Source organism: Hippoglossus hippoglossus, chromosome 4 (assembly GCF_009819705.1).
Source record: "Hippoglossus hippoglossus isolate fHipHip1 chromosome 4, fHipHip1.pri, whole genome shotgun sequence".
Lineage (NCBI taxonomy): Eukaryota > Metazoa > Chordata > Actinopteri > Pleuronectiformes > Pleuronectidae > Hippoglossus > Hippoglossus hippoglossus.
Window position 1 is genome coordinate 9,017,711 of NC_047154.1, and position 14,577 is coordinate 9,032,287.

General features: G+C 40.2%; 2 protein-coding genes across 4 annotated transcripts; both read right to left on the minus strand.

Annotated features, from left to right (window-relative positions):
* Positions 1-2,609: 2,609 nt before the first annotated feature.
* march2 (membrane-associated ring finger (C3HC4) 2) lies at positions 2,610-14,325 on the minus strand. Of its 3 annotated transcripts, XM_034584120.1 has the most exons (6): positions 14,311-14,325; positions 7,576-7,873; positions 4,665-4,962; positions 3,859-4,063; positions 3,382-3,591; positions 2,610-3,251 (listed from the first exon to the last, which is right to left on the minus strand). In XM_034584120.1, exons 3-6 carry the CDS (start codon positions 4,844-4,846, stop codon positions 3,093-3,095), a joined length of 756 nt encoding a protein of 251 aa, XP_034440011.1. In that variant the 5' UTR covers positions 4,847-4,962; positions 7,576-7,873; positions 14,311-14,325; the 3' UTR covers positions 2,610-3,092. The 3 variants fall into 3 exon arrangements, with proteins under 3 accessions (XP_034440011.1, XP_034440010.1, XP_034440012.1); XM_034584119.1 differs by lacking the exon at positions 14,311-14,325 and having other exon boundaries at positions 7,576-7,964; XM_034584121.1 differs by lacking the exon at positions 14,311-14,325 and having other exon boundaries at positions 3,868-4,063; positions 7,576-7,962.
* LOC117760804 (ras-related protein Rab-11B-like) lies at positions 10,283-12,693 on the minus strand. Its single transcript, XM_034584126.1, has 5 exons — positions 12,537-12,693; positions 11,310-11,505; positions 11,024-11,217; positions 10,756-10,836; positions 10,283-10,644 (listed from the first exon to the last, which is right to left on the minus strand). The coding sequence occupies exons 1-5, from the start codon at positions 12,574-12,576 to the stop codon at positions 10,499-10,501; spliced, it is 657 nt and encodes a 218-aa protein (XP_034440017.1). The 5' UTR covers positions 12,577-12,693; the 3' UTR covers positions 10,283-10,498.
* Positions 14,326-14,577: the final 252 nt, after the last annotated feature.

A 14,577-nucleotide genomic window follows, 5' to 3' on the forward strand; every position in this document is an offset into this window, starting at 1 on the left:
ATTTTCTTCAAGATCTGTATATTTGGTTGTATTTGTGTTTCTTTTACCTTGTTATTCATATTAAAGATTATAGCTTAACTCTAAAATATCAAGCCTCAGCTTGATAACAACATGGAATCATTGCAAATTTTTTGTTAATATTTATCTATTGATATATTAGTATAGGAATTTTTTTCCTCCCCAATATCGGTATCGATATCAGCCCCCCCCCCAATCAAATCAATTTCTGTCAGGCTCTAGGAATAACAGCTACTGGTGACTGGTAATGTCACATAATCAAACAGATCTGGTGTCAATTTCCAACCAAAGCACCACCACCACTGTGATGCACCGCGCCTCCAGTGACTGATGTTCAGAACACAAGTTGTCTGAAGTTCAACACAGTGCAGGGGGAAAAATGTATTGATGCTTATTGACGGCCAAGAACCAAAATTCACTCTGAAAATGTGACTGAGATGCTCAGAGTTTCCTCCTGAAAAGACTCTTTGACATTTTGAAAACATCTGACTTTGCCATGCCACCACATACCAGTTTAAGTCAATACATTGTTCACGTATATATTAAATTAAAGACATTATCAACGCAAATGTGCATAAAATCCAGACTACTGGACTTTTGTGTCTACAATAGTAGAACATTAAGGAAAAGCATGATAAGAGTATGTTAATCAAAACATTAAAATAAAAATTAGACAAAGTGACAAATTTATAAATGCCACTGCACTGAAGACAAAATGAAAACCAAAAGCAAATGATTATTTTTAATTAAATTCAAACTTTAGCTTGTAACAATTAGAGCCATTACAGATTTAAAGCTTGCCCCATTGCTCTCAATGCCTTCTGTGTTAAGGCATTTCTTTTTTAAATTGCATCCAACAGAATTGCGCAGCTATAAATGAAACTAAACCTTGTAAGACATACACAGTGATACTGAACTCAGAGCTTAGCACCTGCATGTCCTCCAAAGGATGATGTGTTGTATCCTTAAAGCTGATGTGTTAGAGTCGATGGCCTTCATCAGGTCCATGGACTGAATCATGTTCATTTTAACATTGTTCTACAAATGTTAATGGAGTTTTCACCTTTAACCCTCTCACCCTGTGGATGACTCACAGTGTGTTTAATCAACCGTCTCCTCATAAACCAAATGACATGAAATGAAGAAATAAATGCTTTCAAAGTCGACCACATTATGACGTGGAGATCTGGAAACCAGGCTGACTGGCTGGTTTGTGTTTTTTTTGCCTCTCAAATCAGAGAATATCATCTCTGACTGGTCTATTATCAGCCACTGTGAGCGACCTGATTTACAACTGCACCAAACTATATACAAGAGAGAGAAGTGAATCCCAATCACAGCCAGTACGAACTGTTCTGGTCAGTAACATCACAATGTAACACCCCCCCAAAGAACGACCTTCCATCAACAGGGTTTTTCAGGGGGTTCCAAGCCCGGGGCAGACACCCAGGGAGCCATGCACAGCTCCACTAAGTCTGCTTACAATGTTCGTTTTGGGTCTTTTCATACATGTTTGGGCCGTTTGTAACAGGTTTTGTCAGTAATTTACTGCTCCCGTATGTGTCTATCATTCGCGCTGCGCACTGCCAACTGAATCCAGCCCTTTCTACCCAGTCTGAGTTTACATATGTGTGCGGGAGGTGTAGGCGGCATGAAATTTGACGGAGGCGGCCGCCTCGCAATCCTCTATGCAGGAAAAACCCTGATGAAATGGACTTAGAAGAGCATGTGAGCATCTAGTGGCCTGCTTCAAAGAAAAGAAAAAACAAAGTTTGGTCAGATTTGGCCTTTGTGGTGCTTGCATAATGTGTCCACCAATTACAGTCATGGTTGGTGGGTTAAGTTTATGTCAGATTGGCAATAGCACTAAACACCAGCACTAAAAGTCACCACTTAAGAAACTATGGTTAACCATGACTTGATGTGACGAAATTGCAATATTTTATCATCTATATCCCTGATTGTTGTGATCATGGAAACTACACACTTATAGAAATATGTATTGTTGTAAAAAACAAAGCAAAATCTAAACAAAACAGGCCATCAATACTAATGTTTGAGTACACAGTACCAGCCACCAAACAATGCTCGTGGAAATGCTCCTCTAAAAGCCATTTTAATGGGAGTTTTCTCTCAATCTATATAAATATAAAGACCTAGTTCTTAAGTGCTGATAATACAAGAACCTCTATGAGGACACTTCAGTAGGAATAGCAAATTTGTTCATTCTTCGTGGTTTAAAAAAGACTTTATAATACACAGTAAAAAAAAAAAAATATATCCCAAATAATTAACAGTAGTTGCATGCATGACTGTGCATGTTGGCGGAGGTCTCTTCATGTACTGTGACGACCTCGGAGTCCACAGTGTTTTTATTGCACAACCATCTCTGGCTTTGCAAATGTTGCGGTAGCATCCGTTCTCAGGTGAGATAAACAGACGCAGAGAAAACACTGAAACGTCCCATAAGCTTGAGCGAAACCTGAAAGGTTTCATTTCCGACAGCGTACTGGCATCTGTATGGTAAAATGGGAGTAAATCAAAGAGCTGAGCTTTTCAATAACTTCTTGAAATAGCTCCTTTGTCTTGTATGCCCAGATGTGACAGGAATCTAAACACGTTCATCGTTGCAGCACAACAACGAATGGACTCTCTGGAGTCACCTGTGGACCATTGATGAAACTAGGCAAAACAACCCATTAGAACATCTGAAAGTCCATTATACAAGTGAGTTTGGTCCATCCCTTACTTTACTTTCATTATCAGCTATTGCAATCACATCGTAGATGATAACACTGAACAAGTCTCTACTGTTCCATTCTTCAGTGCCTTTGCATCAGCTCTGTCAAAGACAGACTATTTAAATGTGCTCAGTTCAGCACCCACACAAGGACAGATTTGATCAAAACAGGAAATGGGAAAAAATAGGGACTGATGGGGCAAAGAAATAAAAGGGAGAAGTTAAAATAAAAAGGCCCACAAGTGCTCGTTTAAAGTCGTGCTGGCAGGCATGACACACTGAGAATTAGCCCCCACACTCACAAAAGACTACCATCAACCAATCCCATTCAGTCTCATACTATACTCTCATTGGCAGGCTTCTTCATCAGTTTACTGGAGAGCAAAGAATGCTGGGAAGAGTTAGACTCCTTGGCTTCAGGTATGAGCAACCGTACTTTCTGATTTGTTCTTCTCCACTCAGAGTACAGCTGACAGTGGTAGCGGAACGACACCTGCACAGACAACCAGGAAGGAAAATGAGGAAGATGGGACATTAGTTATTGACATGTGTATTAAAGCCTTTAAGGTAAAAATGGCTGCATGACAGTAATAATACAGCCTGATTTATGGGAAAACATTTACCAGGGTCCAGAGAACGTATATGGTGAAGAGGGCGATGGTGAGGGCGATGAGGCCGACCGCCTGCAGCCAGCTCCCCAGCTGAAGGTGGTCCTGAGCACCCCGTAGACACAGCCAGCCTGAAATGGCTGCTAGTGGCGTGATAAACAGGAAGCATATCATGTCACAGAACAGTGTCCTCTTCTCATTACGAGGGCCAGGGTCCCGCAGCCACTGTGATTTAGAATTAGACAGAATATATTCGGGTGAAAAGAGAGGGAGGAAGACAAGAAGAAAAAGATCTTAAGTCATTCAAGAACAGAGAAGTCTCACTATTATAAATCAGCAAGCAAGCAAGCAAGCAGAAAGATGAGATGTAAAAAAAAAGAAAAAGAAGCTGCTTCACATTTAACATAAGCACAATTCTTTACACACAGCAGCTCAGCCAATGAGAATACAAAAGGAAGGAAGATTGATGCAGACAAGGCAAAGGACATTGACCTTTGTTACCTCTGTGAGAGGCCGTGGTCGGCGCTCGATGCTGAACTCTGTGTGGCAGAGCTCGCAGTAGCTGGTGTTGGAAGACGACAGCCACTTCTCCAGGCAGCTCCTGTGCACCGCCCCCAGGGTGCCTGTGCAGTTACAGGGGGACAGGAGACTCTCGCTGTTGCCTCCTTCATGGCAGATACGACATATGGGACCGTCACTGTGACCAAAAAAAAACTAAATCTGAAACAACTTTTCAAGCAAATGGAGTCACAGCACTAACTTGACTCCACACCAGGTAATTAGTTAATGGAAATTTACTCGAGCGTATTCTGAACGAGAAAGAGCGAAAACCCCATTTGTGTCTAGACTCATCAAGCTCATTTGTCTATCAGGAGGTGTGATACAGCAACAAATATATCATTGTGTAGTGTTCAAATATCATTACTCTTTACAGTATTACAAATGGCATTAAAATGTCTGACCAAAAAGAGGAGGCCTTGGTCTGGATCATACTGCACCATGGCTCGGTTGGTTTGCAGTGTGAAAACTTTATTTGTTTAGTTCAGACAATTCCAAGAAGTTGAGACAGGATTTAACAACAAAAGAAAAGGAAGTGAAAGTATTTCGCAGAAATGTCTTCTTCTCCTCTGACTATATAATGTTTAAAAAGGAGGAAGTTCATTTTGCTGGTTTAAATGTCATCATGATATTACAGTGGAAATGAAATGAATTAAATGAATTAAACGGTTTATTCGTTTTCAACGACTTTCTTCCAAGGACTTCATTCATTTTCTAAAAACAACCTCAGGCAGTCTTACCTCTGTGAGGCCATGGGTTTTAGCACAGATGACAGCAACCGTCCGTCTAAGGCTGTGACCTGGGTGACGTACAGCGCCTGGCACCCGTCACTGCCTGACTCCTCCACACTCTTCCACAGACCTGTGCTGCTGGCACAGTCACACAAAGAGCCAGGCAGGTGGCAACACCCGCCTGTCGTCATGGTTATGGTGTCCCGATACTGGCCCTCCAGATGGAGGTGAAGGTCAGAGGAGAGGGATGAAGGAGGAAGCAGAACGTACGAACTCTGTTCTCCCGCAGTGTGGGATAAGTTAGTTTCTACAAACAGAGAAAAAACAGCCTGAGAGTCAACAGCTTTTTCATATAAACAATATTGGTTTAAATATATAGTATAAGTATCAAAAATAATTTGGGGATAAATGGGCCTGACTGGATATTTCCTCAGTGTCATGTACTATGATATGCCTATTTCATACCTTTAATTATTAGCTACTTAATAGATTCTGGTTGTCAATATAAATACAATAATCAACAAATAAATGATGATGCATGAGTGGAGCTATCAGCATTTAGAGTATTTAAAATGAGCCTTCACCAGGTGCAACACTAAAGTTATCCTTACACGCTGATAAATCAATAATTACCATTCAATTACAGCATATATTGAGATGAAATGCATAGTTAGTACTTGCATTTTGGAAATGTAAGTACATCATACTATTAATTATATTGGCATATTTTTACACTATGGTATTGCTACTTAAATAAAAAGATTCTCACCACTGGACAATATAATGACTTCAACATGAATGGAGTTAAATACCATACGAAAGCAATGATAGTGAAAACCAGCAGTCATATTATTATTATATTAACAGTATTGTGAAAATATTATGATTTTGTCAAATCAGTCTCGTTCCTGGTTTCCATTCCTTTATTATGACATAATTCCTCTTAGAGTTAATGCACCAATAGTGTCCTGACATGTGGAAATAACTTAGTCATTTAACAGAAAGCGGTCTGTGTGGAGTCGGCCCAATGCGTCTGCTAATCCATTATAAAAGCCAGTGTGTTGGTGTGCATCAGTGAGTGTGATGTGCAGCAGACTGATAAACAGCTGTCTCTTCTCTGATACTCCCTCACTAACGATAAGAGAACTAAAGAGACGACTGCATTTTCTACAGCCTGTAGTTTATTCATCTTACTTCCTCAAAAATTGTGTTAGTCTGTACAGTGACAGGTGAATTTCAAATGGATATTTCCTCTAAGTGGAATGTGTATTGTAATGACAATAATTACACACAGCAGGAATAATAATAATTCCATAAACAGCCTGTGTCAGTATTTCTTTCAAATGTTGAGCACTGAAGTTGTTACATAACTTTTATGGTAATTAACAAACCAGTGTATTGGTCAGGAGTAAACACTGGGTTGTTGTTGTTGTTCACATTAGGCCCGACTCTCCGACTACACGTTGCTGCATTACTCCAGTCTTTATATGATCCTTTGTACTCAACACTGCTGTGTGTGTGTGTGTGTGTGTTTTTAAACAGGAGGTTTAACATGGCAGATGGTGCAGAAATTCTGGTGCTAATTTATGGGATTTGCGTCTTTAGTCTGTTAAACCTCCTCATGAACAACGAACAGAAGAATTTTCATTCCATAGTTTTTAAAACCTTGCTGTGATTAAGAGCAATGGTTTAGTCACAGGTGTCTGTTAAAATAACAGCTATTAACAAATTGATGAAAACAAATCAACAATGATTTGATGATGGCCAGGTAAAATATTCATCTAAACCGACAAACAATAGGTCAATGTGGTTAATCAACATAATGTAAATATTTATTGTACTAAATGCAGTATTTTTAGTATTTTTGTCATTTATTTTCCATCTTTAAATGTATATTTGGATGTAAACATCTCAGATTATTGAAAATACAAAACACAACAGAATAATAATGGGTTAGGCAGCGTAGACACTCTAAGGGATACTACAAATATTTGGTAGTGCCACATGGCATTTTTTGGGTGATGATGTTAAAAATACAGTGAAATAATGAATTTAAGCAGTTTGAAAAGTTTTTTGAGAAATGAGACTTGTTTAAACACATTGTTATGGACTCAAAAATGTGTATTGGCTCTATATTGAACGGACAATTTAAAAATACCTTTCGCTGTTGATGACAAATTCCAAATTATCATTTGAACTATTTGGCCGCAAGGTGGTTGTTGAATTGAACAGTCAAGCGATATATAGGAACTTTGAGTGACTGATTATTTCATGAAGACTGAGGGCCTGAACTTGACTTCACACGGGTCCATGTTCAGATGTTAAAGTGTTAAGACTGTACATCACTGAATTGAGACATGATTAACAGGTACAATCCCTGACCCAGAACAACAAAGGGAGGAGGCCAAAACTGAGACAAAACAACATCCAAGTCATTGTTTTCAGACCTAGTCATGCATGCAAATACACAAATTAAACAAGACTCGTATATTTTCATATACTTTGACCTGAATTCCACAGAAACACATGAATGCGACTAACATTTGAATACACTGAGTCATGTGTCATGAAAAACAGACCCAGCCAACAGATTAAAGTCATATTCTGACTTTCATTGCGACTAACAGCAGCTATTGTTAGCGCAGCAGCCAGATGTTGCAGCTTTGGATCAGACTATCGTCTGGCGCAGAGGGTTGTATCACGTCAATATCTCTAAATGCTGCAAGGCTCAAATGATCTGTGCGTAACAGTGAGGTAGTTTTACACATTAATGACACAGGCTATACAAGCTCGAGTCTGTCAACATGTTGTCTGTCTTCATCACCCGGGACATCAACGGGTTCACTTGTCACATCTGTGCTGTGTGCTAGCTGCCACTAGCTAGCTGCGGAAATAAGAACCGACACAAAGCTCCACTCACCCGTGTTGTCCTCTCACTGCTGCTTCACGGCGACAGACCTCACGGCCCCGCTGTCCCCGCGCTGTGTCCACGTCTCATGTCACTGTGTGTGGTTAGGCAGCGGTAGTACAGTCCGCTGGGTAACGTTGGAAACCCTGTGCAGCTCCGTGCTAACACAGCTAGCGGCTCTCAGCTGATAACACAGAGCGGGCCACACTTCCGCTTTCCCCCCGAGCTTTAAATACACAGCAGGCTCATCATCAGCTGTCTGACTGCTGCGGGGAACACATGCACATGCACATGCACACAGACACTGACACTGACACCGACACCGACACAGACACCGACACTGACACAGAGCCAGGATCAGAGCCCACCACTGCAAACGTGACTGGGAATAACAACAGCTCTACAGAGGGAGGGGCCAAAACACACCAGGGGCTGTCTTAGAGTGGCAGGTCAATAATAATAATAATAATAACAATAATAGCAGAGGCAATATGATGTCTGTGTTCAAAAGAATAGTAATAATAATAATAATAATATTGATAATAATAATAGCAGAGGCAATATGATGTCTGTGTTCAAAAGAATAGTAATAACAATAATATTGATAATAATAGAGGCCATATGTCTGTGCTGAAAAGAATAGTAATAATAATGTTAATAATACAAGAGGCAATAGTGTGTGTTCAAAATAATAGTAATGATAATGATTATAATAGCAGAGGCAACATGTCTATTGGTTTAAAATAATGAAGATAATAGTAATAATAATAATAATACCAGAGGCAAATCACATGTTTAAAAATAAAAAAAGATAAAAGATAATTTTTATATTAAGTCAACACAAACTATTTTCACATGGTATTTTATTTTAGAGAGCTGGTCTTACATCTGCAAAGTAAAAATATTTTATTTTTTTGATGAACAAAAAACATGTAAAGCCAGGCAGCAAGAACCTTAACTCATCAGATTGTAAATTTAAATAATAAACCTATTTCATTCAAATTAAGTAGTGCTGAACGGCAATCACACTGACAGTATTTGATCGAAAGTGAGTGGAGTTTTGAAACCAAATATCAATACTTGAATCAACCGCTTTTTTGACTGTGGTCTTTGCTGCTTGTGGGACCAATAAAGAATTATCTCACCTTATCTTATCTCATTTTAAAGAGGCCTGTCCCAGAGGCATAGAAGTGTTACATGGTTGTTTTCTGTGATGGTGGCAGGTCATTCTAAGTGCAGATGAGTGAAGTCAGACTGTCATGTGAGGCAGCACACTGTGTACAGAGACTAAAATCACACGTCCAGTTGAAACTTGAGTCGCTAAACAACAGTAGCAGACACAGCGTTGTGCCCAGGGTGAGTAATACATTCAAAAATAAGCCTGTCTACTATACAGTCACATGCATTACGTGGTGTTCATTCTACGGGAATGGTTGTAAAGAGGCTTGTAAAACAAAAACAAGTATGGCTATGTAAATTAGATTTATTTATGATTCAGTATTTTCTGTGCAAACAAGCTTAGGTTTGCTTATTTTACACATATTGATTTAAAGAAATGTAAAATATCACAACAGACATGATGCATCAGATCTATCACACATGACAGGATTTCTACCAGATGGTTGAGAAGCGGCATTTCAGCCAACCATGTAAACAATTTGCATTTCTCATTTTCAGTTCCATTTCCCAGCTCAAGACTGTGCCTGGCTTTAGTGAAGTGTTTCAAAAGTATGTTTTTATCATCTTTATCCATTAACCTTATATAATATAGTATATACAGTACATTGTGTTCTTTTCAGCCAACTCCTCCCTCAAAAGCAATAGGAAATGTCACCTTCCTTAATAAGGAAGTTAAGTGTATTTAAAACTATATGGTGATTTGTTTCACTGAAATTTTTAGACATAAGTGCAAGAATGATTTTCATTTTGACATTCTGATGAAAGAATTTGGACCTGAGCCAACTCATTACAGGAACTACTTAGCGTAGCTTCTGGGTTCTGATCATATTACAATAAACACTTAATCACAATTAATAACAATACTTTTGCTATATTGCATTACATTTTTTTTTTGCCAAATACAGATTATCTGTCATCTCAGCAGCTGCAAACACACTTGCATGAGAAAACCCCAAACTGATATCAATTGCATCTGTGTCCTTTGGTATCTTTGTGCACTAAGATTAACACTCACACATACATGCACACACAAATAAAAACACTCAAGTTTGTTTCACACGTGCCCATATTAAGTCTGACAGTCACAGCCAGTCTGGTCCCTGGCTCACGCTAACTTAATGCCACGGTGGGCACAGGGCAGGGAAGGGGAAATTAAAACTAAAGGAGGCGACCAGGAACTCCAGACAGAGTTTAAATGAATACTCCAAAGTACTGATGCATCACAGTCTTCTCATCTCCTTTTCTACATCCGTACTGCGTGATTGGCAGAGCCAGGTCTACCAGACATAAAACTGGGACTCCACTTTAGCAGATCATGTCATGGGACTGTATCCTCAGGCTAAGAAAAGGAGGCAAGTACAACCGACTCGGAGCACTGATAAACACGCCCACTAATCCCTCACCGTTCCTGCAACAGGAGCGGGTCAACAGGACCATAGAGGTGAGTTAATTAAAAAGAAATGTAGTTTACTACAGTGTTGAGATCAGCCCCACAATAGGAAACACTTCCTCCCTCTCAAGGCTATAATGAGGCCATCAAATTATATAGACACAGGCTCTCCTGAAATCAGAGGAAGACAAACAAACAAAGAAAAAACAAACAAAGAAGAAACCAGCAAAAAGGAATGTCGGCTACAAGAGTCTTGGATCAGAGGCATCAGAACCAATGAGAGTATCATGTTGACAGCAGCATGACAGAGGGAGTAAAGCAGAGGCGAGGAAAGGAGTGACTGACAGAAAGAGGAAAATACAAGCATCACAGGCTTTGACAGCAAGGGAGTTTGTTGCCCCTCTGCCCGTCCATGGTCGGGGGGACGCTGATGTCCACTACATTGTTGCCCGGAGAATCATCATTTCCAGATCTGTCCGATATTTGCTTCTGAGATACGATACGGTAGATTTCTGTAACAGAAAAAAAAATAGGGATGCTTGAGTAAGATTAGAGGAGTTACACAAGCTTGGAGACTTACGCCGAGCTGCACATCATATTCAACACTTAAACACTTTTCTTACCTGTCAGGATGTTTTTGAAGGCTTCTTCTACATTAGTGGAGTCCAAGGCTGAGGTTTCAATAAACGAGAGAGTGTTCTTTTCTGAGGATGAGAAAGAGAAAAATATTTCAAGTCTAAATGTTAACACCTTGGATAACAATCTTCAAGGTTAACAGCAAATTACTTAGTGGTTTGTGTAACTGAAGAGTGTTTCTTGATGACTGAATTATCCTTTAATCACATGACTTTATTTAAAATGCAGTGTTGTTCACCCAGAGGCAACACTTACCTGAGAAGGCTCGGGCCTCATCAGTGGGCACGGCCCTGAGGTGGCGGAGGTCGCTCTTGTTTCCAACCAGCATGATGACGATGTTGTTGTCAGCGTGGTCCCTCAGCTCCTTCAGCCAGCGTTCCACGTTCTCATACGTCAGGTGTTTGGCGATGTCGTAAACCAGAAGAGCCCCCACTGCTCCCCGGTAATACCTGGTTACAGCATAAAACCAGATGAGTACATCAACTCTATAGGTTTACTCCACAGTAAACACTTGTTTACACACAACAATAAACAAACTCACGCTGAGGTGATGGCTCTGTAGCGTTCCTGTCCAGCTGTGTCCCAGATCTGAGCCTTTATCGTCTTGCCGTCCACCTGGATGCTGCGGGTGGCAAACTCCACCCCGATGGTGCTCTTGCTCTCCAGGTTGAACTCATTTCTTGTGAACCGGGACAGCAGGTTACTCTTCCCCACTCCAGAGTCTCCAATTAGTACGACTACAACCAAAAGACAAATCCCCCAAAAATATTACGAATCAGCTTGGATACTAATTATTGGAAACATTGGATGACGAAGTTTTAATGTATATAAATAGGATCTGTGACTTTAAATGTCCATATCTCCTTTAATACAATTCACAGAGAAATAGTTCTCATGTCGTTTTAAAGCTCTTTTCCAGCTCTTAGTTAAACAATATGAAAAAAATTCTTCAGTCCAGCCTGTGAAGAACTTAAGTCATTAAAGATAACCTTCGCAGACTATAAACAAAATATACACACAGGAGGGTCCTAGTTTTTGGGTCCGGTCCTATTTGATATTTGACATTATACAGAAGAGATGGCCCTCATTTCCAATAATCCTTAGGGGTGAACTCATAAATTGGATAAAGTAATTGTTTTATCAATATTTATCAATATTCCATAATGTGTAAGTTTTACACTGTGGCCAGAGCTTTGGTTAATTTAAGTTTCCTGTTTATGATTTATATCACATCCACTTCTCACAGGAACTATATCTATACATCTATGAACAACATCCTGATCAGAGGTGAGAAGTTAGTGATCAACAGCAACACATACATTCAGGGGCGATACGCTAACAACTCTTGAGGTACGACATGTACAACATGTACGGAGCAGCGATTAGATTTCACTTCAAGTTAACGTTGGGTGGTGTCAGGTGATTGTTTGTAACGAGGCCAGGCAGGTAGCTTCCATGTTAGCATGCTAGCTACTTAAATAGCCGCTTATTTAACTCAACGTTAGCCTGCTAATTCACTAGCGTTGAATAGCAGCACCGGTCTGACCGGTTGACGGTGTTAAAGTGTAGACTACTGAATATGAGTTGTAGTCATGTCACATACAAGTGTTAGCTTGGAGTTAGCTCGACAGTCAGCAGATACCATGTTATCGATCACCACTTTGCCACTAGCAGAGCTAACTTTAGCATTAGCGCTGGTTTGCTGGACTTCCTCATCGGACAGTCACCAAGCGGAGGGTCGTTCGTCCCCGATTAAAGAAGAACTCACCTTTGAACAAGTAGTCGTACTCATCATCTCTAGTTCCCATCTCAAAACACGGTTTAATGTACTTTTCAAGTACTTTCTAAACATCCACAACAAGCCTCAGCACCGGCTGCTATCAGGCACCGCCCTCAGATACAGGGCACGGGCACGTGAGGTTAGCAACGTCCACGCGGGCCAATTGGAGAAGTTATCCTATTGACTGACAGCTAGATGAACCAATCATGTGCTCTCTCTGAAAAAAGCCGACCAATCATCATGCGGGGGAGATAATACGGTGAGGCAGTGCACCCTTTGTTCTCCTGACTGTAACGCCCCATGTCTACATGCTGAATGAGCAACATGCAGCTGATTTATATGTTTATAGGCTGCTTCACCATGTTCACTGTGAACAGCCACACCTTTTATACATTTCACTCAGTTGTACAATATATACAATCTCTATATTATTTTGGAAATCAGATCAGCTACATCCAAACAAAGACCTCCAAGGCCCATGTGAAAACAAACAATGTAAGAGGCTATAACCATGTCTTATTGTCCTTTCTGTTATTGTTGATAACCCTAACCCTAACCCCTAACCCATTTTTTACATGACCATCCAGACTACTGAAGATAATTACTCTGGTTTTCTGTTTTGTTCTTGAGTTTACGCTCATCTTGTAGGAATGAAGATTTGATGGTCTTCTATCTGTGCTCAATAGAAATAACTTCAGGTTAAAGAATGGCCTCATGTGGTCAGACCCCTCTGTGTTTTGCATCAGCAGATTCACTTTCTCTTTCACAGCCACACTTTGCATATTTGCTCTACTGGCAGATCCGGATGGTTGATTCCGGGCAACACATCGGCCAGGCAGTCAAGATTTCCCTAAAGCAAAAGGCAGATTTCAATGATCAGTTTGGTGATTCACATTACATTTCATGAACAAAACAATCAGGTTCAAATGTTTTTAATCTGTTCATCTTATTCCACAATACTTGGAAGGAAGAAATGATTTAGCTCATTGATAAAGGCAAACCTGATGTTGGTTGTAACTGAATTAATATTACAAATATCACTAATGATGATCAAACATTGTATTATGTGTTATTGATCTTAAATTTTCCATTTGATTTCAATTTTTAATCATACTATAATTGTTATAATATATATATACTCACCGGCCACTTTATTAGGTACACCTTGCTAGTACCGGGTTGGACCCCCTTTTGCCTTCAGAACTGCCTTAATTCTTCGTAGCATAGATTCAACAAGGCGTGGCGTTTAAACGATGCTCAATTGGTACTAAGGGGCCCAAAGTGTGCCAAGAAAATATCCCCCACACCATTACACCACCACCACCAGCCTGAACTGTTGATACAGGATGGATACAAGGCAGGATGAATACAAGGCAGGATGGATACAAGGCAGGATGGATACAAGGCAGGATGGATACAAGGCAGGATGGATCCATGCTTTCATGTTGTTTACGCCAAATTCAGACCCTACCATCTGAATGTCGCAGCTGAAATCGAGACTCATTAGACCAGGCAACGTTTTTCCAATCTTCTAATGTCCAATTTTGGTGAACCTGTGTGAATTGTAGCCTCAGTTTCCTGTTCTTAGCTGACAGGAGTGGCACCCGGTGTGGTCTTCTGCTGCTGTAGCCCATCTGCTTCAAGGTTCGATGTGTTGTGCGTTCAGAGATGGTATTCTGCATACCTTGGTTGTAACGAGTGGTTATTTGAGTTACTGCTGCCTTTCTATCATCTCGAACCACTCTGCCCATTCTCCTCTGACCTCTGACCTCTGACATCAACAAGGCATTTTCGTCCACACAACTGGATATCACTGGATATTTTCTCTTTTTTCCGACCATTCTCTGTAAACCCTGGAGATGGTTGTGTGTGAAAATCCAAGTAAGATCAGCAGTTTTTGAAATACTCAGACCAGCCCGTCTGGCACCAACAACCATGCCACGTTCAAAGTCACTTAAATCCCCTTTCTTCCCCATTCTGATGCTTGGTTCGAACATTTATTTAAGATATGAGGATATATATATTTGGA

What these genes read in the sequence shown, in the direction of transcription:
- LOC117760804 (XM_034584126.1), bottom strand. Translation starts at nt 12,576, where the DNA reads ATGGGAACTAGAGATGATGAGTACGACTACTTGTTCAAAG. An exon ending in TACAGAGCCATCACCTCAGC is followed by an intron (nt 11,218 to 11,309) that starts GTGAGTTTGTTT and finishes TGCTGTAACCAG; the next exon opens with GTATTACCGGGGAGCAGTGG. An exon ending in TGAGGCCCGAGCCTTCTCAG is followed by an intron (nt 10,837 to 11,023) that starts GTAAGTGTTGCC and finishes TCTCATCCTCAG; the next exon opens with AAAAGAACACTCTCTCGTTT.
- march2 (XM_034584120.1), bottom strand. Translation starts at nt 4,846, where the DNA reads ATGACGACAGGCGGGTGTTGCCACCTGCCTGGCTCTTTGTGTGACTGT. An exon ending in CTCTCACAGAGGTAACAAAG is followed by an intron (nt 3,592 to 3,858) that starts GTCAATGTCCTT and finishes TCTAAATCACAG; the next exon opens with TGGCTGCGGGACCCTGGCCC. An exon ending in TATACGTTCTCTGGACCCTG is followed by an intron (nt 3,252 to 3,381) that starts GTAAATGTTTTC and finishes TTGTCTGTGCAG; the next exon opens with GTGTCGTTCCGCTACCACTG.